The sequence below is a fragment of the Falco rusticolus genome, chromosome 4, assembly GCF_015220075.1.
Source record: "Falco rusticolus isolate bFalRus1 chromosome 4, bFalRus1.pri, whole genome shotgun sequence".
Classification (NCBI taxonomy): Eukaryota; Metazoa; Chordata; class Aves; order Falconiformes; family Falconidae; genus Falco; species Falco rusticolus.
Window position 1 is genome coordinate 55,047,312 of NC_051190.1, and position 26,074 is coordinate 55,073,385.

Genomic DNA, 26,074 nt, shown 5'->3' on the forward strand with positions numbered 1-26,074 from the left:
GTTTGACTTTGGAGGCAGCTACATTTCCTGTGCCCTATGTGTGGTCCCTGGTCTGGGTCTATGCACTGACCAGCTGAGAAACCACACTGACCAACTGCATCCTGCATACAGAGTAGAAGGACAGTCTGAAGCACTGCAGTCTCAGTCCGTAAGAATCGGGTGCTCAGGCAAGGTTGACAAGATAAACACCAGATGAGTGAGTCTCCCACTCAATGCCCTAGACCAAAGAGACCTTTGTTAGCACCAAAAATTTCTGTGGATTGGAAACATGCTTTCCAGGCTGACCCTGGTCATGGTATGGTGGTTTTACCAGATCTGGTCACCACAGGGACCTGCTGGGGATTTTAGAAAGGGCCATCTGGTAGATGATGCCTAGGAACTGATGAAAACCTTGTTTTAGGGAGGAGCTTGCATCTTGTGGCTGCAGTCCACAATTATAGAAACATGGCTGCAAAAGAGGTGGTCCCACCAGCAGTCCCAGTCCCCAGTCCCAGTAACACTGCAGGGGAATTTGTTCCCTTTTTATTTTAGAAATGAGCCTTATCATGTGAAACCCATGTCTTTAAGAGGCAAAAATCTCCTTGTGATTTCCCAGGCACTGCAGGCAATTCTTGCTACATCCCCTCATTTTGAGACAGATCAAGTTCCACCTTAAACTTATAAAACATTGCGCCCACATATCTTTTTTTCTCTTAAACTCCACCCTTGATTTATGTGCTTTTATTCTTTTACCACCACTAGCTTTCAGCTGAGATGGCTTGTCTTCCTCCCTACAAATAACTCCCTGCCACACACACATTTACACACTTTCTGTAGCTACTTTAAGTTCTTTCAGAAACATTCCACCCATCTCAAGTCTTCTAATAAGATTGACAAGTTGACATCAACCAGTGATAACCAGAGAAGTTGAAGAAAGAGAAGAGTCTTTAGAAGACATTTTTTTTTTACTGCTGAATCACAGCCTTTGTAAACTCAATGTAAAAAGCAAAGATGACTTTAAGGAAGTAATTTACAGTACCTTTTTTTGCACAATGCCGTATTTTAACTGTGGTATGTTATTAAATGTAAAACTCTGTATTTTCCATTCTTCACTGAAGCAAGAAAGACTAGAGCCAAACAAAAGATTTTTTAATTCCTAATAAAAAAAAAAAAAAGAAAAAGAAAAAAAATTTCTCATTTTAAAAACAAATCCAAAACACGGGTACATTTTCTTACAGTTATTTGTAGAAAAGAAAGGAGGAGTGTGGAAGGGTAATGACTAACTCACTATACCCACCCTTTTCTGTTTTATACATACTGTAAATAGCAACACCCAAATGAAAAGGAGCAATTTTTTCCTTTTCCTGCAATATTCCTTCAACTCATAATGCCGTGTGCTGCTCAGCATCGGAAACTGTTTATGCAGATTGTCTGGGGCACAGTTTCCCATGAATGCATTACAGAATGTTGCCTTAAATGTAACAGCTAGAAGAGCAATGCCTACTAATGGTTACATTGAAGAGAAAAGCACTGTTGCTGCATGCAGGACTGAGAAAAGGCAGTTTTGCCCCTCAAAATTGCTGATACAAGATAAATGTTTCTCAAACGTTTGACTACCGTATGTCAGATTGCATATCAGCATAAGCCAAATTCAGATCTTGGCCCTGAACAACTGCAGACCACTACTACTCAGGAATAGCTAAACTGAAGAAATTGCATTCATGCTAAAGTAAAGCTGAGTAAGTAAGAACAGACTGCTCGGTGTTCGTATTGTTACTCGGAGCTCTTTGATCTAGAAATGAAATTGGAAGGCACCCTCGCCATCTTTTCTCTGTTTTTTATTCCCTCTGTTTGAATGGGATGGAAAATATTAAAGGTATTTAATGGTTCCATCTCTGCTTAAAATAAGGACGATAAGCAAGGGAGAAACATAGATATGGGGACAGATACACACAGGGTAATAATAAACTTGTTCTGAACCACTGTCAATTTAAGGACTGGAGAATAAGCATGTGAATAACTCATTAGAGGCATTAATAAAATAATACAAGCTTCACTAATTAAAGCTGTTATCTGCGTTTCAAGTGGCATGCCCTTCTGGTATTTTTCTGAATTTTGGACAGGCATCCCTATATTACTTTTCCACTTGAACACTAAGTAAGGAATATACTCGGGAATGAATAGAGCACGTTAAATCCCACACAAACATGCAACACAGAGCATTCCATCACAGCTTTGGCTAACTTGAAGTAAAATAACATTCTCACACATCTATTTGTATCCACTATCATCTTACTTTTGCAAGAGAAATATCAATTGCCTTTGATACTACTTGAAGCATATACAGTGTTGAAAGATCCGGGTTCTTACTAACTTCTCCAGTTGTTCCTTCATCCTCAAAATCAACTGAAAAAAAATAAATCATATAATGTGTTGGATTAAAAAAATTGCTTCCCCCGGCAGGCTCGGTGACAGGGGTTCATCAATATGACAATTAACACTTTCTTCTCATGTGTCTTTATAAAAAAGAAAACACAATTTTAGCCAGGAAAGACAGATAAAAAACACATGAGCCAGCCTTTGTTTAATTACTTCTTAATGACTTCTTTACACAGTCTTACCTAAGAAGTTAATATCAAATGCAATTATTCTGAATCAATGAAGAGTTACAAAGAAGCGACTCATACACATTTGGTTACAGCTGCTCTGAAGAATACAGTGGCAAAAGCCAAACTGAAGCTTGACATAACTTACCTAATTCTAGGACATCTTTCATCTGGTCTTCTTTATAGCAAGTGGATGTTGGAGACTTCCTACATTAAAATTAAACAAAACATGAATGACTAAATGTTCACTTCTAATGAGAAGAGTTGTTCAAAGAAACAAAGAGAAATATTGAGTGTGCCCACACAAACATACAATTTTTATGTGTGTATATATATGTATACACACACATAGAAAGGTGTGTAGGTGAGTAGAGAAAGATAATAAAAGAGGCACATAGCTAAAAACCATATTAATTGGTTTTCACCTTTAGCTTTTAAAATGTTCCATACAAAGAAGCTCAGTCTCACTAACATTTTTTTAATAAGGAAATAAATGGTGTTAGAGCAAAAAAACTTTTTCAGTGGAAGAAAGCTGAACTTCAAGAGCTCATCAGTAAAAACTGCCAGCACAGGGCAGTATGCTGCAATTAATTCAGAATTTCAGTCTTCTTTCAACATCAGTTTCATTTAATTTCTGTAATTTCAGTATATGTCAGGTCCTGCAAGCTCATGTACAGGGGCATATTTTATACTGCCCTGAATTTCAAGTGAAGAAATTAATTGATATGTGACTGCCTCTGAGTTCAAAGGATCTGGACCTAAAATAAAATTTACATCTCTGATCAGGATCACGATGAGATATAAGTTAGTCCTTAAACTACTTGAAATATCCAAATAATATAAGTGGGATTAGGTGTTAGACTAGCTTCCTTTACCAGGGTAATTTTTTTAATGCACTAATAGGTAGCAGTTGTCCAACTGCCCTTGTGGTTTAATTGTATATTAAATAAATAACAGGTAGAAAATTCATATAAACAACTACTAAAAGGACTAAGCATTTAAACTTGTTTGAGAAGTCAGAACTTAAATAGAATGTTAGATTTTCAGAGGTTAGATGGATTTATTTTTCCTGTTGAATTGATACCAAAATGAATTCAGAACCAAGGAAAAGTTTCAAATAACTACTGTAAAAACATGGGGGATTTTGGTTGTGGGTTTTTTTTGGTTCGGTTTCTTTTTTTTCTTTTTTTTTCAAAAGAGCAATACTGCATCATTGGCCTTTGCTTTGGAAAAAAGGTATTGCATTGACAGTTCTTTCAAAAATAGTATGGAATAATTTCCTCAGCAATATTCTTTGTATGCATGATATTATTATAGCAACAACTGCTGTCATATCACATACTTTCCACTAACTTAATTTCCTTTTTCAGCGTGTGAAAGATGAACAAAAGCAGAACACAGACCTATCACATTCAGGACTTTTCCCATTTAAAAGCATTTTGGCACCTTTCTCACTGGCAGTCTTTGATACTATAAGAACAGAAACATTTTTTTCTCTATAAACAAGGTAAAGGATTTATGCAATGAAATGTGGATGGCCACAATTTAAAAAAGATAAAATAGAAATGAATCACTTTGTTAGTAGGGATTTGAGGTAAAAATAAATAGGATGCCCAGCAGGTCAATATAAAAGGGCTGGCTGAGAGCAAATCTGTGTAGTGGCATAAACAGTATTGAGCCCTTGCTGAATATAACAGTACTTTAAATGTGATATAGAGTTTCAAATAGCTGAGTGTGGTATATTCTAAAATACAATCAGATTTCCTCTTGCTTTCTCTAATACTGAATTTCAGTGGAGATTTCTTTCTGCTAGCTACCTGCTAGTATTTTCATCTTTCCGGGTCAGGGAAAGGGTTGCAATGACACTATATTTGCCAATAAAATATTTTTTAGCCAGGTACTCATGTCACAACTACACCTAAACATAGCCACAATCCACAATTTTGTTCTGCCTGAAATTGTACACTATTGCTTCTTGTTTCCTACAGAATAATGTGTTTCTCCCCAGGTCAATCCAATTCAATCTAGTTTTGCAAAAAGCAGAGCTCTTAGTACTTAAGAATGCAGCACTACAGGTTACAGCATACTATCCAGCCTCAACTGCTGCTTCAGGGCTTGGTCTCCTATAGGTACTGTATCATATCTCCTAGCTTCATTAGATGTCTTGGATACCTTAGAGTGTCAAATAGCACTATGCGCCTTTGTTTAGGCACATAGATCACTCCCTACATCAAATTAGTAGCCTTGATTCATTTTTGTCCCAAACACTTCTCCTCAGCAGTGTTTCATCTGAAAAAATCTGTAAAAGAAAGTCAAGTCAATTGTGGTATAATTGATATATAGCCCACGTGGCACCAGGGTTTGTAACATCATTGCTTTCTGGAAAGTCTAGAAGATTTTGGTTCTACACCCATTCCAGGAAGAACCAAGCCCAGGACGCAAAGTGCTTTGAATTCTCAAGGCTAGGAATTCCCATCAAGCTGAGGAAAGTACGGACATCAAAGATTGATGTAGGGTGTTTTTCGGTTAAGTGGGGTATTTTTGCAGGTGTATGTTCCTTCAAGAGTAACTTGTGTTTCTCAAAACGCTGTCAGGACATTTATTGCAATTTCCATTTCAGCAGATGGTTACTGTTCAGGAAAATTTATTGTACACATAAAACCATACAGTTAGAATACTGAGGAAGGGGGAAGTCATCCGTCATGGCAGAAAAATGGGACAGGAAGAAAATATGCTTCATTATAAACATAGTATACAGTACTTTCTCTAAATATTTGAACAGTCCTATTTGATCTTCACGCATTGCAGAAAACTGAATTTACGAAGAATAGCTGAACTTGCAGAGAAATCACTTCTTGGCACAATAGTGCATGCACATTCCACTATTTCCTATTTATACTACAATACACAAAAGGTCAAATAAACAAAGGAGCTTAAAAAATAAACACTGACCATCACTGGCTTTAAGATGACTGTGTTGGTAAAACTTATTTTCACTGCCTGATTACAACAGCTTTTCTACAGGACATACATATTTTCTGCATCATAATATAGTGTCAGAAGGTTGCCTAGAAGTTGCAATCCTCCAGCCTTGTGCTGTTACACCATATACAGACACATATGTCATTCTTGGTACAGTAAGATCTGGGGAGTAGAGAAGAAAATTTAGACTGCTAATGTCTGCAAAAGGGTAAACAAGGCCATTGTATGCAATGCAGCTTGCCACTGCTTTAGGGCAAAATTATAAGAACCGAATTATTAAAAGCAATTGTAAAGATGCAAAGCATCATAATGAATACCAGGTAATATATTTCCGTAGGAAAAAGGCCTTGTCAAGAAGATTTAATAAAAATTCTGACATGCTTGCAAGCCTGGTTGGTAAAGGCAACAGAGCTCATACACTTAATTTCTCCAAACTTCTTTTTTAGTTAAGGCCTGCACCTGATTTGATTGGCACATTAGCAGTATGAAAGATAATTCATGAACAGATGGCTCATTGACAGACATGAACAAGGTAAATTAAAAAAACTTTGTCATTGAAAGAGTCATTTCTAATAAGCTCACACACGAATCTGCATCTGTCCTGCTGCATTTTAACTGTAGTGACAATTCAGGAGAAAAAAAACACCTTTGCTGAGAAGGTTTGTGTATGGAAAAAATAATGATGATAATCACGAGTTGAGCTACAAGATGGTTTGAACTGCATGATGAGTTGGGCTCACATGAATAGAATGCTCTCTCACAGGCAAGAAACAAATATTTATCTCCAGCTGTAAAACCAGACCTACTATAATAAAAGTGTAGCTCATTTATTCATACTGTACTTTATCAAAAAATTTTCTGTGCAGCATTCCTACCATGGAATTTTCAAGGAGCACAGTACCAACCACTTGTGTGAACTGACCATTACATTTAGCAACTCAAAACAGTTGCCAGCAAAATAAACAAGTATCAGTAAATTAAAACTGAGGGCTAAAATTCCACTAAAGATAGATGCTTACAAGATACCAGTTAAGAGACACTGTATAAAACATTAAGAAGAGTTCCCAGACTTCAACGCTCAATAAATTCACATCAGTGGAGGTGAATACAACCCTCCATTCTGTTTTTCAGGCATATGCACCCACTCTGCCTGGTTTTGGCCATCAAGTTTTGGACCATTTATTTTTAAGGATGTGGAATTTTCAGGGCCTTACACTTCTTGTCAGAAACCTCAGATTTGTAACAATCCAACCCCCTGTAACTTGACAGACTTTAGCAAAATAAATTCTCTTCCTGAAAGCTAATATCAAGTGTTAAATTGGAAGAAGACAAAAGCTTACACTGAGGAGTAGTGTAGTTCTCTTATTTTATTATTAAAAAAGGTAAATACATACAACCGCCTAGTGATGAGCACCCATATTGCAGAGAAGATTTTAATGCCTGGTAAAGTAATCTAATCTTAGGGAGAGTAACAGATAAGGAAACAAAAATTCCCTGTACTACCTGCAAACAACTAATTGTTTTTAAGGAGCAGGTGATTTCTTATGCTGCTTCCTACTATGCTTTCCTTGATGCTCATATGTAGACACAGTGAAAGGAAATGGTGTGAAGCTTTATCAGTGATATACGATGTATATTGTCTGTTCTTGCTTTCCATTTGAGAAGATCTAGATTCCCTCTATGTCTGCATGAACAAGGCAAGCTCTCAACTGACTGAACGCATTTTAGGCAATGGGCTGGACCCTTCCCACTTTACATCCTTTCCAAAAATAAAGAAATTATACAGAAGCCATTTGTCATTTCCAGTAATTGCAAAGTGCTTCTTCCTATGGAGTGCTGGAAAAATACTAAAAGGGCAAATGGCAGCACACACAGATGTTATGTCGAAGGCTCTGATGCCATAAATCCATTGGCACAAAACAAAAAGTCACAATAGTTTATTACTTTTATTTTAGGTTCTTTTTTCCAGCCCAAGCATTATGTTATAAAAGGTGTTATGTAACTTGAAGGTTTTCACTACTGAGTGATTTGGCACTCAGTACCTCTCTCTCTCTCTTTTTCTATATATGGGCTAGTTAAATCCATGTTGCCCAACAGTGACCCCATTTTGTTTGACAGCCATTCTGATTGCCAATTGCAAGAGCCAAATAAAGACTTATTCCCCGGCTGGCGCTAAGCACACTCCGGGAGGGTTTGGTTAGTCTCTCAGGGAAGGTGCCAACTGCACTATTCTTACTGTGCTTCCTGCCAACAAAGCCACACCGAAGCATTGACGAACACTTGAGATGACGCCATGTGCTTCTTCATGTGGCTTGTGGACAACGCCTGATGCTACACACAGATCACAAAGAAAGATGGAAGGAAACATGCAAAGGTAATTTACTATTAGGCTGCTCCAACTCTGCATTCTTTTCTGGTTTTATCTGAAATGTTGCACTCTGACTAAACTATTTCCTAGAAATGCCACTACTGCCCCATACATCCTCTTCCTCTCACAGTGGGAAAAAATTAATGAATTCCTCAGACATTGCTCATGCATACTGCATGTGAATGAGTATGCTGGCATATACTGAATCAGTTGGGGTTTTCTGACTGTTTATAACAGTTTATAACAATATGGCCATCTGAGCTCAGACCACATTTTGCAGAACGCGCTATCAAGGTGATGAGTACTTTTAGGAACTGTTCATCATCTCACAGGATCAAAACTTTATTACTTACTAAAATGCCAGATATCATTTTAGACAAAGCAATCTCATGTGACAGATTGATTTTGTATATAATAGTGAAATATTACAGCCCACTGGGCAAACAGTACAGAATTCATGACTCCTAGAAAACCTATTTTTACAACAAAATGCATAGTAGAAAAGACTGGAGCTGATCATATCTGTTGGGTAAATAATATACATTACATAACTTTGCTGGAACTATTTTTCCTTTGAGTTGGAAATCAATTTTATTTAAAAAATACAATTAAAACCAAAATGTTGATTAGTATTCTTTATGAAATCTGACATTCATATATTAACTATAATTAGGCACTGTATTTTCCTGTTTCAGTGAAAGCCCATATTTAAGAGGTCAGCTCCTTCAGCTCTCTTATTTCTGTCATGAGTTCAGAATCACAGAATAGCTGAGGTCGGAAGGGACCTCTGGAGCTCACCTAGTCCAACCTTCTGCTCAGAGAAGCTTCAAGTAGAGCAAGTTGCTCAAGGCCATGTCCAGTCATGTTTTGAGTATCTCCAAGGATGGAGTCACCAAAGCTTCCCTAAGCAACCTGTTCCATTGTTTCCACTCCCACAGGAAAATATTTCCCAATCACCTGTATCATGAAGCTATCATCAGTGCAGTCCAGAGATCTCCTGGATTGCTTGTGTTCTGCTTATGCTGATGAAGTCAAATCCTGCACTGGACTTGCTGAGAAATTCACAGCCAACATTCTCTGCCAATGTTCCAACGTAAATCAGCACAGCTTGTGTCCAGGATAAAAATGTGTGAGAGGATCTTGGCAGTTTTTGGCATTCAGTCATGTATAACTGACAGGTATATAGGCTTGGTCCTCACATAGAAAATAAGCTCATTTATTCTTGTTAATAACAGAAAGTGTGAATATTTACCCTTTAAGGACCATAACACTTTCAAAATACTATTGTGAAATTCTCAGATATCTGAAAGAATACAAAAAACCTGCATATATTTGTAAAGGATTTTTTTGAGAAGATTAGTATTTTGTTTTCCTTTAAGGATCTCCCAGCTCCATAAAAGTGAATTTTCAGGGAATTTTTGTTGGAACATATGAAAGGGAACTGGCAGGAATTTTCAGTACCACCATGGGTTCACCTGTACTGGTCTCCATTCAGGATGAAGAAAGCCATAGGTAGTTCAGAAAGCAAAGCAAAGCCAAGCCATTCCCTCCTTGTCAGTCTTACACAGAAATGCAGGGAGTTGAAGGCAGGTACCTTTGCTCTATGAACACATATTGCCTTACCACAGAAGATTAGACTGAGTTCATAATTATACTATAAAGGCCATTTTGGAGGAAAACACACTAAAACATTGAGAAGAAATTGTGCATTCAGTGTGCTTGAAACTGGAAGTAAGAAGGCATATGCCTGTGATAAACTGCAGTGACAAATGTGCTAATGTAATTTTCTAATGCTGAGAATCATGCTATGAGCAGAAGGTGACTGTTCTTACCCTTTATCAGTGAGAGTCACAGTGTGACAAAGTTAGAGCAGTCCTTAAATACATGGAAGTAATATAAACAAATCAACAAAACCTAACAGAAAAACAACAGCAAAATTTCAGAGCAGGAAAGATAAAAATACAAGCAGACAGTACAAGCTTTGAACAAAACAAAAAATGCCTAAAGGAACATGAAAAATATTTGTAAGTATTTCAAAAGAGGCGAACATGTAGCAAGGAACACAAAGATCAGTCAAAAATCAACTTCAGCTATGTATAACACGCCAGAAAGAAAGCTGATGTAAGGTGAATATAAGGGAAATCAGCCTAAAACAAAAGGCTAGACGCTGGAACATATTCTTAGGGGAGAGGTGTCACTTGAGTCATTTAAGACTGGACTAGACAAAACTCTGGAAAAAGTATTACAGCAAATAGATATATATAGTAATGAATAATCTGTCATAGAAACAAATGACCTTAAAAGGTCTTCTCCATCTGTAATTTCTAAGTTTCTATGAAATATGAGTAATATTCCACTAAGGAGCTTGGTATCTATGACAATTCACTAACCCTACCCCATTTGTGTTTGAATGCAGAGCACTGGTAGAAAAACGCTTATTACCAAATAATGAGTGATATTTTGGGAACCACTGAAGAGTCCTCATGTAAGGTGAACTCAGTTGAGAGGCAATTGCAGTAAGAGAAACCCTGGCTCTGAACTCACTGGCACTTGCTTTCCTGGTGGTGGAGATGAAGTGCATCAAAGATACTTAGGTTTTGGTTGGAAAAGGCATCTGAAGCCAAACTACACAGTCATAAAACTGTCCCTACTGTCTGAAATAGTCATCTGTACTGGCAGAATTCTGAAAGGAAACCACTAGCTCACATTCAGTTTGCAGCCAAGACTAATGGCAAGGCAAAGGAGGGTATGGCAGAAGCAATTAGAAGAACCGGATAAGTAGGCTGCTTGTTCACAATCAAAGGATGAGTGGAGAATCAATTATCTTCCTTGCTCCTGAAACTGTATTATAGATCTCTGCCTTTGGACAATGGGATCTATTGCTGTATCCTTTTGCTAATGGCAGAAGGAAATTTTTGTTCTGATGTAAAGATACTCAGATTTCTTTTTGCCCTTCTGATAGCCATTCCCTTTCAGTTTCTATGAAATTGGCAAGATATCCTTAACTTCGAGTCAATTGCTAAATTGTTTTATTCCCTTTAGTCTCTGATTCCAGTTTTACACTTTTTTCTTCCTTCATTGCTCTGATTCTAGTTTCTATGCTATTTTTCTTAAAATTGGGGAAGGGAGGGTGGTTGACATTATGCATGAAAATTAGCAGTTCAGACATTCCAATATGTTCTTCTTCTTAACTACCAGAAGTGAAACTGAGGTCTACAGATAATATCTGCCCATCTAACTCAGCATAATGTGGTTCCACTACACTGCAGAACTGCCCAGTCAGAACACAGCTGGGCAGCTCACATTTACTCATTTAGAAACCATTTGGCTGAGAACTGGAGGGTTTCCACATCAGTAACACACCTTGCATTGATAGAATTAAGGGGCATGGAAAATCAGGAGAGCACTTCAACTTCAGAGGCTGTATCAACAGCTGTAGTATTTCTCTGTAGCTGAGACAAAAGAACAGTTTCTCAACTGCTGTGAAGTGGGTTTGCTTGCCTTTCTCCATTTTGTTTGCTAAAGCCACGAAACATGGGGAAATCTTGACCTTCTAACACCATTTAGCCTTCCCAAATAACTCATTATTCATATTCACCATGTTTTTTCCAGAAAAGCAATAGAAAACTTTTAATCCAAGGTCAGGCATCAACTTTAACAGTTATTTATTTTTTTATACTTCCTAAAGATCATTAATTCCATTCCACTACAGACCCTCATTCTTCATTCTGTGTGTTCAGTTTAGTGATGAATACTTCCTTCTTGTAGGGAATTCAGCATTAAGCAGAATCACAGAATGGCTGAGGTTGGAAGGGACCTCTCAAGGTCATCTGGTGCAACCCCCCTGCTCAAAGGAGAGCTGACCCCACCTCAAGGTATTAAAGGTGGCAAAGAACCTTTCCTCACTGTCCATCAAGGCTTTGCACAGGTACAAAGACTCAGGAAAGTCTTTCATAGTTTGGCACCTTTGACTTGAATATGTTCCTTCAACATCATGTCTCCCAAATTCCTGCGGAACTTGAAGCATTTTAACATAATCGTAAGTATAGATACAGCAACTTTCTAGTTGGAATCTTGGATCATTCATATTGACTGTGTATTTTTAAACATAATGTTTTATTCCCTTGAAAATCTCAAAATAAAAAAAAAAAAACAAACAACAGAAAGTAGTGAGTCATCCACATTTTGATTGTGCCTCTCACACAACTAACGCTACTGGGAGGAACATGGACTCAACAAAAAGAACAGTAAGAAGTACTCCTTTGAGAATTAACTATAAACACCAGCATCAAAATAACATGGAAGAATGGATGGGGTTTCAAATTCTCCACTGAAGTGGCACTGAGACAAAAATGTGATTTTTAATTTAAGTTAAATAAAATTGCTACGAAAGAGCATGAAGGAATTACTGATATAATTCTGTATAGATGTGTATGTGTGTGTGCAATTTGGTATCAACATACAAATTCTTGGTTTTGTGTTTGTCTCCCTATGGTCTTGGAGAAACATCATTCTTTTCCTTAAAATGGACAGTTCTACAGTAAAATAACAGGAGTGCTGTATACATTGTATTAGCTTATACAACAAGAAAACTCATCAACAATCTACCTTCGCATGATAAAGTCACATAGGGAAGTATTACAAACTGATTCACTGTTAATTACTTCTGCTGCATGATTTCTCTGTCAAAGCAAACTTTTCCTTATTTACTTCATATATTCATGACTGTACTACTATTACATAATATAGGCAAAAAGGAAGAAATATACTGCAGCCACTGAAGCATTATATCTAAAGTCATGGAATAGGAAAACTCAGAAAACCAACTCCCGAGAAAAGTTTAAAACTCAGACTGAAACACTGTCCTTGTAATAACCTCCTGGACCTACAGCTTCCAAGGACCAGTTACCATTACCAACACCACAATATACACAGTACAATAACCACAACACAATGCCGCACCCATGGCATTTCCACCATGGTGGAAACTGCTCCTTTTTAAACAGACAATCTGTCAAAAGCAGGGTCCCCCAGGGATCGATATTGGGCCCAACATTGTTTAATATTTTCGTAAGTGATCTGGATGATGGGATCAAGTGTACCCTAATGAAGTTTGCTGATGATACTAAAATGAGTGGGGAAGTGGACACTTCAGAAGTGAGGCCCACTCTGCAGGAAGACCTGGATAGGCTGGAAGAGCGGGCTAACAAAGACCTGAAGAAGTTCAGCAAAGACAAATGTAAGGTCTTGTGTCTGGCAAAACATAATCCAGCAGTGCAGCACAGACTGGGACCTACCTGGCTGGGGAGCAGCTCTATGGAAAGGGACCTGGGGGTCCTGGTGGACAAGCTCAATATGAATGAACAGTGTGCTGCTGTGGCAAAGAAAGCCAACGGGATGCTGGGCTGCATCACCAAAGGCATCACCAGCAGAGATAAAGAAGTCATCATCCCACTCTACTCAGCACTTGTCAGGCCACACTTGGAATACTGTGTTCAGTTTTGGTTCCTGCTATAGAAAAAGGATGTGGACAGGCTGGAAATTTCCAGAGAAGGGCCACAAAGATGATCAAAGGGCTGGGAACCCTGCCAGGTGAGGAAAGGCTGAGACAACGGGGTTTGTTCAGCCTTGAGAAAAGGCTTAGGGGAGAGCTTATCACTGTGTTCCAGTATTTGGCTACAAATAAGATGGAGACTCCCTTTTTACAAGGAGTCACATTGAAAAGATGAGGGGTAGTGGGTACAAGTTACGCCTGGGGAGATTCTGATTGGGCACAAGAGGAAAACTTTTTCACGATGAGAACAATCAGCCATTGCAATAATCTTCCCAGGGAAGTTGCAGATTCCCCAGCACTGGACACTTTCAAGATCTGGCTGGACAGGGTGCTGGGCCATCTTGTCTAGACCATACTTTCACCAAGAAAGATTGGACCAGATGATCCTTGTGGTCCCTTCCAACCTGGTGTTCTATGATTCTATGAATCAAGAAATTAGCTGCTGTTTGTTTATAGCTAAGGATACATGACGATTTGCTGTCACCTATATATTGCTTTTTTCTGGTTTAATTAACAATAAAGGAATTCTTAACAAAAAAGTAATATAGATTGCATTCACAATGACATCTGAGTAGGTAGGCAAACTCTAGAGCATATGATACTTTCTTTATGGAATAACTCCTAGTAACAGGGAAAACAACACAATCAGGACATAGAGAGCTATCACTGACCCAAAAGAAAAATTTCTGTTCCCCTTGTAATACAAGGAAGAAAATAATCCCTTTTTTCTACTTATTTGCAACCACTATTCTTCCTTTTCTGGGGAAGAATTCAGGCATCATATGCTAGGTACTATGTTGGTAAATGAAGATGCAGGTGAACAAATCGCTTTTCACCTCTATCTTTCTGTGATTAAAGGAATATAGTGCACTCATTATGTAATGAAGTATGTCTGCAAGGGGATCAACATTAAGTCTCTAAACTGGAGAGACATACATTCAATGGATGGACCACTCAGTGGATAAGGAATTGGCTGATGGTCACACTCAAAGAGTCGTGGTCAATGACTTGATGTCCAAGTGGAGACCAGTGATGAGTGGTGTTCCTCAGGGGTCCGTAATGGAACCAGTGGTGTTCAACATCTTTATTGGTGACATGGACAGTGGGATTGAGTGGACCCTTAGCAAATTTGCCAATGACACCAAATTGTGTGGTGCAGTCAACATGCTGGAGGGAAGGGATGCCATCCAGAGGGACCCTGACAGGCTTCAGAGGTGGCCCCTGCCAACCTCATGAAGTTCAGCAAGTCCAAGTGCAGTTGGAAAAAAAGCACGATCATTTCTTTCATTAAAACATGTGAGTCAAAATACTGTGGATCTGTATTTCCACAGGATATTTTTATAGCTAGGTATTTCTGTCCACTCAGTTTGCAAGCATGTATTCGATAACATTCAGCTTGTCTTTTGAAGCATGGCAATCGTTTTGCTTTTCTCATATGTAGCAATGGATGCCTGCAGCCTATATGCAACAATAGCATTTTTTGCATATGAGAAAACAGAATGAAAAACTACAGCAAATGGAAGGAAAAATAAGATTTTTATATCTTTAGTTTTGTATGGGAACAAAAACCTGAATTGCAGTGTCTGTGGATGAGCCAGCTGTGGTTAATCCTATATAGATTTTTTAGCTACTCATCTAAATACTTAGTTTAGCATTTATGTCAGAGGCATTAGGTAGCAGTAACAGAGAATGGAGGGTCTGGACAAATATCCACTCCTACATTGTAATTTTTCATGCATCAAAATGCTCAAGCACTCTGGCCAAATCCTAAAGGCTTTCAAACACTGCAGGATTTGGCCAAACGGATACAGAAGTCTTGCAAGAGCCAGGCCTCATATTGCAATGGTTGATGTTTATTTGGAGTCTCACTTCAACTCTCTGTTACTTCCACTTAACTTCAGGAGTATCAGCAGTCCTGCTGATTTTAGTGAGAGTTTTCAGGAGTTCAGAGCTCAGCATGAATTCAAATGCTCTGCTACTGGCCTTAAGTCAAACTGTCTGGCAGGAATGTCCCCGTTCTGCTTTGGAAACAGATTACATGTACTTTGCTTAGGAAATAGCTCCCTCTTCAGTTATTGCTGAAACCAAACCAGCCGTCTGAAGGAAAAAAAAAAAAAACACCAAACTATTTCAAACCACTTACTACAGCAAAGGAGCACAGTACTGCAGCACATTGCAGAAAATGGTACACAGGGGCTAGCTCCCTTTCAGCAGCTTCTCCTTTTCTGCCCACTCCACAATTACTGCATAAGGTTAGGAAGTGTCAGCACGTCCAACTACAGCTGAGTGAAGTTAGTACAAGAGATTTCCTGATCAGACAGTGCCTTCCCAAAGAATTTTATCCAGTCCAATATGCCTCTGACACTCATAAATAAGGTACTATATACATGGATTATCAAATACCAGGAATACACTTGCTCCTCTCAGCTTTGTTGGAGAGCTGTCAAAAGCCCACTGAAGCTGTGTTCTGTACCTCAATGCATTCTGAAAATGAGGTAAGAAACCATCCTGAAACTGGAAAGGGTGAAGTGATGGGTCAGCACTGCCTTATACATTCTTGTCAAGTCATATGAAACAAGAGTTTAATGGAGTCAGATTCCATTGCTTCTGCTTCCCCAGCGACTTAGGATCTGGCTTTCTGCATTCACACAGAGACATGCAAGACTTAATAAATCCTTCTGGAAGCAGAACATCAAAGGTGGATCTGCAGGCACCACTTCCAGTCCAGCAACATCTGGACATGTAATGCCTGAGTTCAGCCATTACCTGACATAGCTCAGCTTTCCAGTACAGTACATAATGGAGAACTGACCTCTTTCGGATTTTAAAACATAAGACTGTAGTACTTTGGTCTGTTACTCAATAATGTTTTATAAATGAAGTTAGCTAACTAAATGCTGGTGGCTATTTTCAGTTGCTTTTTGGTTCCAGATAGGAAGTGAGTGCCACTCCTGGCCCATCTGCAACCCCATTAGATCCTCAGTTTGTTAGCTCCCAGTACCCCTAACATAAGTGTGGAAAGACCTAATACATCACTGCTTCCTCATGATCTCAACAGGCCCTCCACATACTGTGTCTCAAGGTTTATAGGTAATTAAACAGGGAAACAAAATAGTAATAATAATTTTTAAAAATCTGAGGTTGTAGTTTTAGCATATTAATGAGCCTTTTCAGCACTTAAAAAATAGCAGCAAACCTGGCTGCTGTTATATTTAGTAAAACAGAAATACTACTTTACAGCCCACAGAAGGGAATGCTGCTCCATAAACTAAGGCACATAACCACTCCTTTTACCTGCTTCAGGTTCTCCTCAAAGGAGTAGTGATCAAAGAAGTGGCATGTGCCTTAGTTTATGGAGCAGCAGGTGATATAAACTTGAAAACATTTCTACCCATTATAACACATGCTCACCTCTAGCACTGGAGATTGCACAAGACCAACTCTCAGGGTGCCTGAGCCCTATACATTATTTTACTGCTGACATGCTCGGTGGCCTGTTGCATGCAGGTTGCTCTCTGCTTGCTTCAGTTTTCCCATCCATAGTATGGGCAGAGTGATACCTCCTGCTTGAAGTTGTTTGAGAGCTGCTGAGGAGAGGGGCTAGATAATAAGACAGCAGGTTTTATTATGCAGACTTTATATGTGCACAGACAGGGACGAGATGCTCTGCACTCCTCAGACCTAGAGCACCCTCAGTGGTTCAGAATTCCATACTGGTTAAACTGATGGATAACTGAACCTGAAGCATTTGAAAATCCAAATCAAGTCACAGCCCCACTACAAAGCTAGCTTTCACATGTGGCAGTCTGGGTCCTAATGCTTTGACAACTCCCAAATAAACAAAACCCCATGCCTCCCACTCAAATTTTGCACAGGAAAAAAAATTAAGAGTGTAAGACAGAGAAAAGCCAAAAATACATATTTGGAGCTAACAGAAGCAGGCTTTTCTAAACCTTTTATATCAATGTGAAGCAATGCAGCACAGTAAAACAAACCTAAGCTAACTTTTGAGTAAAATACTTTGAGACTGTGTGGCTGTAGCATTATGGTACATGAGGACGTTAATTTGGCTAAATACTGCAATGACACAGGCTCTTCTGCTTTAAAGACACCCCGCAGTGTCTCCACGTGGTACAGCACTGTGCTGGTAGCTAAACCAGCCTGTTTGGGCATGGCTTGGATATCTCAACACAGCACTGCACTGAACCATGTGGACATATGTATGCACTTGGTTGGTACTCCTTAATATTATCCTCTGAGGTTTTCTGGATGTACTACTGCAATATTTAAATATAATCAACACTGTTTCCTAAGGAGCAAGCAATGTCTCCATGGAAAACTGCAGATAACCTCCACAGGTGGGTGTCACCTGTACTGCTTAGATGTCCAAGCAGTCTAAGTCTGAAATACTAACTAGCTCCCTTTTGCAGTAAAAGAGAAACCAGCACCTCTAGGGTCTCTCCACTGACCAAGATAGGAGCCTTGAGTGGTTTGGGATGTCAAAAGATAGTAAGTTAAATCAACTTGTCTGCCTTTCAGTATCTTCACCTCTTCCAGCTGCTTCCTCTCAATGAAATCAGGAGGTGTATCTCAGTCGCTCCTAGTCCTCCATAAGATATCCTCAATATTTTAGTATAATATTCTTATAAATATTCTTACCTATGGCCTGACAATCGACTCTCACTTTTCTTGAGGGATCTGTCTCTTTTCTCCTTTCCAGTCCCTGAATGTCTGTGAGCTGCACTCACTTTAAGGCTTTTTTCGCTGCTGTCTGTACCAAAGCTTGGAACCGGTTTTCTTTCTTCTGTCTTGGTCCTCTCTCTTTCAGACAGCAGTCTGGCAAAAGAGTCATCTGTATCTTTGGGGATATGTCTTAGTTTTTCTGAGGCTGAACTTGTGTATGAGCTTGATATAGTCTTTGATGCAAACTCCATATTTACTTGTGTTGAAGATCCTTTGGTTTCTTGAAAATCAGTACTTGGGACACTTGGGTCATCTTCTACATGTTCTTCACCCTTGAACCGTGCTGTGCTGCTTATGCTAGTGGATCGTTTTGAAAGCCTCCTTTTTTGCAGATCCTAGAAATAAGTACCATTAAAACCCTAGATTAAACTTTGAGCATCTTTAAATAAACATGAAAAGCAAAGTTAGGCAATTTATTATTAGTGATTGGTTATATAGTAAATCAGTTTTTTTAAAAATCAGTAATAAGACAGACACACGCTTTTACTTAAAATTTGAAAAGTACTGAAGATGCTGTATACTGCTAAAAATTGCTTTCTTCTACCCAAGAACATCAATGAAATACCTCCTAAAAGCTTAATTTTGGGGTTGTACCCAAGTCAGGAAACAAAATCATATAAGACATTTTACAGGAAAGACTGTACAAGAAACACCCACCACACGTACCTAGTCTATATTTTCAAATCAGAGATATTTAGAAAAATCCAAGTAATTCATTTAACTTCCATATTCTCTTCAGTATTATCTAAATGATATGTTTAAAATATTTCATTTTCTCATTATTACAAGCCTTATTTTACACAGGGAACATTCCTGGCTATATAAAAGCAGCATGAAGGGGGGAAAAAAAAAAAGAGGCAATGATTGCAGAACTGTGTTTGAAAACTTATGGATGGAATATGGTCTGATTGGACCAATTAAAAAACATATTTCTAACTGAAAGTAATTTTCAACTCCAAACTGCTACTGATTAAATGTGGGGCTTTGGGAAAAAAAAAAAAAAAAACAGTAAAACAGATACCCATAGCTAAGAAAACTTTGAAAGCTATAGATACTGCTAAAGTAAAAAAACAATTTTCCTAGGAAAATGGAAAATCCCATCTCTCAAGAGACATCAAGAATAGAAATGATTTATAAAGAAATTCTGTAACCTAAGATCAGAAACATGCAGGGGGTAGTTGCATGTAGTGATTATATCTGAAACAGTTTGTTAAGCAGAACCTCTTCCCTAACTTACCACATATTTTCAGATTGCAGAATTAATGGATTAGCATGCAGAAGTCAGTTTAATATTACTTGTAAACAACTTTATCACAGAAGGTTAGATATAAAATCCATGGCCAAGCCAAATACTTTGTAAGTGTTGGAAATCACCTCTGGTGAACTTGCTACTGGTCCAGCCATCATTCCTTTGACAAAGAGACCAGATCTGGGCCTTGGCTTCTCCTTCACTGTGGATTTCAGCTCCTCAGAAATCGTTGCTGCTTTTAAATCTTCTCGACTATCTTTTAACTTTTTATCCCCATCAGAGGGTAAGTGGATGTTGTGTATTGTCCCTGTGTGGCATTTTTCACTTTTGTGCTGATGTTTTCTGGATGGAAGGATTTTATCAAGTGGATTCTCAACATCGTATCTACAAGGAAGAAAAAGGCAAAACTTCAAATAGCAAAATAATGCACAAAGAAATCAGGGAAAATATCTGTCTGGCCAATTAAAGCACTGCTGTCAAGTTATTATCTAGCAATGGTACTTAAATACGATCACTTTTCACTTAAACATCTATATCTATGTCTTCAGGACATTATTTCAGTATCATTATTATGCATCACTATTGGTTATAATATGTGTAACACTTTAATGTTATGCTTACGTATTTTGACAGGTACCGTATCATAACAGAAAGCAAACTATATATATCATCCCAGACAGGTCCTTAGCTACCACCAGCAGCTCCTGCTCCTTCTCCATCTGCTTGGTTGGTAGTTTGAAAATTTGTTAACACTTTTGCTAACATCCTCTGTTATAATTTAGACTGACTCTACCGACCCCTTTCACTGTTCAAATGTAGAACACTTATATTAGTTCAAAAAGAAAGCTGTTCTTATATTTGGGCTTTTCATTGATAATAGGTTGCTACAGTGCTCTCATTTGACCTTTTCCGATTTCTGCAGCCTGGTCCTCCATGTAGCAACACAAGGTGCGGTTCACCATTTGCATCTCTTTTCCTACACATATTTGATACTATAAACAAACTTTTCTGAAAAGCAAGTGAGATTCACCTGGGTCTGTGACACCATTTGTACAACACTATATGCATTTCTTTCTTTAGAATATCTTTTAACAAATCATTTTCTTACTAAAAAAAGAGTTATCATTTGAGCCTGTAAGAAACCATGATGAGTCTGATTTTCTTCATCAGGATCTGTTTCACTCTCTGCATAATACTAGATCACTGTTAAATGAAATTTCTTTTATTGAGTAGTTCCCACTTCACTGAGACCTCTTTTGTGTGAGCTGATAAATTTATATTTATTTTAGTGTAATGTGAATTTATATTTAGTGTAATGTGAAAATGCTAGCTTTCTTTACAATAACTGTCTTTTAACTTGTTTTTCACTCTAGGATGTTTTCCTTCAACCTTTTTCATAGTAAAGCAATTCCATGAGTTGTACCACAAAAATGTTCTGTTAAAAACTGTTTTTTGAACTGTTATGTCTCATGTTGTGAAGGCACGCTGCAGATGTAAACTGAAGGGAGCATGATCAGTCTCTGGGAACATTAGGAACTCTGAGGACTGTTACTCCTGACCTAGGACCATGTAACCCCTCAGTGCCAAAGAGCACAGCATGACAGCTTACACGCTGTTTTAACTGTTACAGACATTCAAAAACACTTCAAAAGGTAAGCTGAAGACTCTTTAACAAGGAACCAGTGCAAAGTGCCTGTCTAATTAAACTCTCCACTCCTGAAAGCATTGTTAAAAATTATCCAGGTAGTTTAAATTAAAACTAATTTCAGGCACTGGCTGGTTGACCTGGTAATGCCTGACTTTTCCTTGCTGGAGGGGATGGAAATGGCTGGGAGGATCACAGAGCTGTGCTTTGCCATGGTGTTTCTCTCACCGGTTCACTTTGTGGGGTGAAATAGGATGTGGTTGAGCCAACCCATCAACCTGCCGACGTGACAATCCTTGTTACGGCAACTTTGCAGCCTCTTCTCACTGCCATGTCACAGAAATGCTGCCCCACGGAACGGCTGGGACAGGTCCTGATCCAAGGGAAAAATGCAGCTACCTGCCTAGGAGCGCCTACCTGTGCCCAAGGGCCAGATACTTGGCTGGTTTTGAAAGAAAAATCAGTTACAAATACTGATGCGCATCAGGACAGGCGCCAAAAGCCATGTTCCCCTGGCACACCCGCTCGGCTGTTTCTCCTCCCTTGTGCCACCAGCCAGCTTCGGCCTCCCCCGCCTCGGGAGGGCACGGCCGGCGAGGTGGGTGCTCACAAAGGGAAGAAAATACACACAAAATCACACAGGATTTAGATGGAAGCCTGCAAGTCAATACAGGATTTTGCCCTCTTCAGAGCTGGCAGCTTTCAGTGTGTGGCTGGGTAATGTTTCCAAGCTCATACATATGAAGGGTTGGGCATTTCGGTTTTTGCTTTCCACTTTTCCTTTACTTGGACATTTTTGGCCCCCACCCTGTTGTTGGCCAGGGGTGGGGAACACTTAGACTCAATGAATCATTTAGGTTGAAAAAGCCCTTTAAGACCATCAAGTCCAACCGTTAACCCACACTGCAAAGGCCACCATGTCCCTAAGCACTGCACCTACAGTTTTTAAAACACCTCCAGGGACTGTGATCCTACCACCTCCCTGGGCAGTCTGTTCCAATGCTTGACCACCCTTTCAGTGAAGAAATTCTTCAGTCCTTGAGGGCCAACACCTGTGCCATGCTGGCCCTTCTTCATAGCACTGGTGCCATCCCCATTCCCTCCCACCACCCACACATGTTGCTTCTGCACGTGGGGCTTTACTTTTAACTCTTCTCGCGTGTGTGTGTGCAGAGATGTGTATATAGTGAGTGTGTACGTGTGTGCGGGTACACCTGTGGTGATGGAGGCTGTGCAACTCATTCGCACTACACGTCTTTCCCGCCCGTGACGAATTAAAACCATAGAGTACCCTCCAGCGTAAAGCAGAGCGGCCCCATAACGCAGCACTTCCTGCGCGATGACGGCCGCTCCGGGCCAGCAGCCCAGCACTCGCTTTGCCGTCACCCCCCGCCCCCCCTAGCTCGGCGGGCCGTGGCGGGACGCGCTGACTGCCAGTGCGCGTGCGCCTGGCGGGCTATAAGTACTGCGGGCTGAGGGGAGAGCCGCCATTTTGTTGGGGGTGTCGGGGTTTAATTAGTAGCTGTGAAGCTCCGCTGATAGCTGTCGCAGTGGGGTGTTAGTGCATTCCTCTGTAGGAGAAAGCTTTGCTGTTGGAAAAAAAAAAAAAAAGCTCAGCAGGTGCTGGGGAGGTTCGCTGGGGGAATGGGACAACTTCAGGGTTTAGGGCAGTGAGGCAGGTATAAGCTCTGAGGCAGCGTGAGGAGGAATAGGATCAGACAGGGAGAGGGAACATCACTAACAACATGATAAAAGATCCTGTACCTGAACAAGAAGCAACTAAGTCTTTGCACTGCCTCCTTTTCAAACGTTCCTTCTCAGCTGCTAGCATCAACTTCCAAAATCTTGGCTCTCTTACCCTATAAGAAAGGACTTTCTGGGGGTTTCAAAGTACTGACACTCAGATATAGCTACTTGGAGCATGCTGTGTGTAGGATGAGGAATAAAATTGGGATTTATTCCCCGAGAGTCAAGGCTGCGATGGTGAATTATTCTTTCGTGCCCATTGTAAAAGCTCTCTGTTGAAGCACAGTCAGGGCTGTTCCTCCACCTTGAGGCAATAATAAATGTAATTGAAGATTCAGTTACATGCTGGTTTCAGGTGTTTTGCAAGATGGAAATAACTGAACCTACACTGTAACAATACTGAATTTAAGATAATGGGCCTTGCTTTTGACTATGTAAGGCATGAATATGCCTATAGTTTTTCACATTACAACATGCTTCAATTTGAGTCTTTCCAATTTTCAAGGCATACAAGCTCAGATTTCTGTTTGCTTCAGTGACTGAAAAATGTCATTTGGATTATCAAGCTTTGTAATTGGTAGGGAACATAAAAGCCTTTTTGAGGGGTGGTTTGCATAGGAGAGTTCAATCTGGAAATTTAAGCTTTGTGTTACTAGGATAATTAATAAAAGATAGTATAGCTGAAGGTATAAATGATAAAACTTTTAACACCATTTCCCTTATTTAATTAAAAGAAAAAAGTCATTAGACGAAGCAAAAATAAGTAAGACTGTACCTGTAGGTTTGAGTTCCGCTTTCATCGAGCATAGTGGCACTCCCACGTACATGATCTTCATCCAAGTAGTCGGGTGGATGAGATGTTGAGCTTTTACTTTGAGGAGTTGATAGAGCAGAACTTGAACCAATGCTTCTGGAAGTCCCACGGTGCTCAAGGAAGTAATTAGTAATTATTTCAAGAAGTGTTTTCAGTGGGTTCTCCTTTGCCTATCCAAAAAGAAAAATGAATGTTCTTGATGACTTCGAAACTCTTTGTCAGTCTTACCTGCAGCCTAAGATAGGGTGGTTTTCACACCATACAGTAGTTGAACGTATTAACTACGTTACAGAGTTAGCTGCCTCTGGGTGTATCCCAGTTGTAACTGTACAAACCTTCCAGATAACTGGAAGATGTCAGTTGGACAATGTCAAGAGCTCAAAGGTGTTGCTGCATTAGAGGAAGTAAGCATGATACATGAATGACCTGTTACAATCATTCCTTATCCCCATTTGTGAGAAAATCACTTTGAGAGGGGCGGAATTAGAGAAAAATTGGGTCCTAATAGAAGTGTAGTATTATAGAAGGCTTTGGGGAGTAAAATACAGCTATCGGCTTTCGGACGGTTGGCATGCACAGAATCTACATCACCACAGTTCCCTAAACCACACGCCCTGCTGTCCTAGAGGAGCAGTGGAGGGTGGAGCGGAGTGGAGACACCGCGGCCAGGCTCTGCTGTACTCCCTGCAGGATTGGGAACGTGATGGTACCATACAGCCGATAAGCTGCATAGTGGCTCGAAAATATATGAGATTTCAGCTAAACACTGCACATTTTGGTAACTGCTGGAATACACTGTTTTTAATGTTACCTGGTCAAGCTGAGAAAAACATAGAATGAACTGCAAGTATTTTTAATACCCATGGTTTATTTTATGACAACTCGGTGTGAAGCATGGACTCTAGAACTCTGTTCGTGTGCATGAGATACAGGACAACACTCCACCTCACTTACTATATTGTTTCTCAACAGCGCTCTTGAAAATGTGTCCTGTGTACATGAGAATGTCATTTAAAAAAAAAGACACAACCAAACAACCAACCAAACAAAACACACACACACACAAAAAAATGTGACAGAAGTTTAGGGCTTGTGTAAAAAATGTTACAATGTCTGCTATAGTGATGCAACTACACTGGCAGATTTTTTTGAACTGACTTACTACAGGATAGTGTCATGATGCTTACCAAAAGCATCATGGTGCCTTAAGTCATGAGTGAACTGAAAATGGAAATTGTCCATCAATGTCCCTGTCATCAAATACTGCTGTCTGTATTACATTTCAAAGAATAATAAGTGCTAGAAGTGTAATTTTACCTGCCATGTTACAACATACAATGTTCTAAGTTGAAATGGGCATTGAAGGGTACTTCCAAACTTGAATAATCTAGCCATAATGGTGTTAAAGTAACTGCTCCTGGTTTGTTGGAGGTTGCATCTTGTAACAAGGGTTCATGAACCACCAAGTCCTCAGCTTCATCCCACAAGCTGCAGTCTCACCTAAATGTTAAGCTCTCCATTCCTCAGAGAACTGTCAGTGTTCCCACAGCAATGCTGCACTAGACACGAGCTTGAGTTCTCTGAAGTTTGGACATACACTAGTCTTGATCTGGTTGGCCTAGTTTCATGATATCTGATACCACATTTTGGGGAACATAATCTGTTTGCCCACCTTGTTCTGTTTGTACAAGGAGTGCAGATGTAGGACATTTCGAAGTTCATTCCTGTTACTGATGCTAAGTGCAGAACGTGGAAGCTCTCGGTCCATGGTAGTGATGGTTTTCTTCAAACCCTGAGAAGGAAAATTGTCAGATTTTGGAGTACGTGAGACAGTACAGTTTACAGAGTATTTTATTCTTGACTTTGTTGGATGTAATGTGAAACTTCTGGATGGCAGTAATTAGTAACAAGTGAACCCTTACAACCTATACTTAAATGGTACAATCTTGTATTATTACCCACAGATCTGAAAATAATTAAGGTAGCTATATTGTTTGTGAGATGGAAATTACCAAACATGGAAGAATGAAGAATAAAAAGAAAATCATAATTAAAAATAAAAAAAAAAAAAAGAAAAAATCTCTATGCAGGTGACTTCAGCTGCTAAATAGCCTCATAAGAGTGACTGGTCTGCAGGAAGGCCCCTGCTAATGCCTGGTCTTCTGGTACAAATAGTTGCATAAATACTGTGTTTGCTTTTTCAATGAAGATGTGATAAAGCTTTTCATAAATGTGCTTCTGACTTGGGAAATTACAAAGTCTGAACATCTAGCTCTCAGTGGGTTCAGAACCTTTATCATGAGCTGAAGTTATTCTGATCAGTCTCTGGTTGGAAATCAGTCAGATCTCCATGCAATCATCTGATTTGGGGTCTTCAAACTTCCTCAG

At 39.4% G+C, this 26,074-nt stretch overlaps 1 protein-coding gene across 1 annotated transcript in view; it reads right to left on the reverse strand.

Moving 5' to 3' along the window:
• The window catches only part of MINDY4 (MINDY lysine 48 deubiquitinase 4), an 82,430-nt gene that overhangs the window by 54,547 nt on the left and 1,809 nt on the right, over positions 1–26,074 (reverse strand). Inside the window, exons 2-8 of the mRNA XM_037386778.1 lie at positions 25,359–25,478; positions 23,648–23,856; positions 19,607–19,865; positions 18,149–18,567; positions 2,734–2,792; positions 2,276–2,385; positions 1,019–1,135 (exon numbers count right to left, since the gene is read on the reverse strand). Coding sequence (XP_037242675.1) covers positions 1,019–1,135; positions 2,276–2,385; positions 2,734–2,792; positions 18,149–18,567; positions 19,607–19,865; positions 23,648–23,856; positions 25,359–25,478 — 1,293 coding nt within the window. The remainder of the gene's footprint in view (positions 1–1,018; positions 1,136–2,275; positions 2,386–2,733; positions 2,793–18,148; positions 18,568–19,606; positions 19,866–23,647; positions 23,857–25,358; positions 25,479–26,074) is intronic.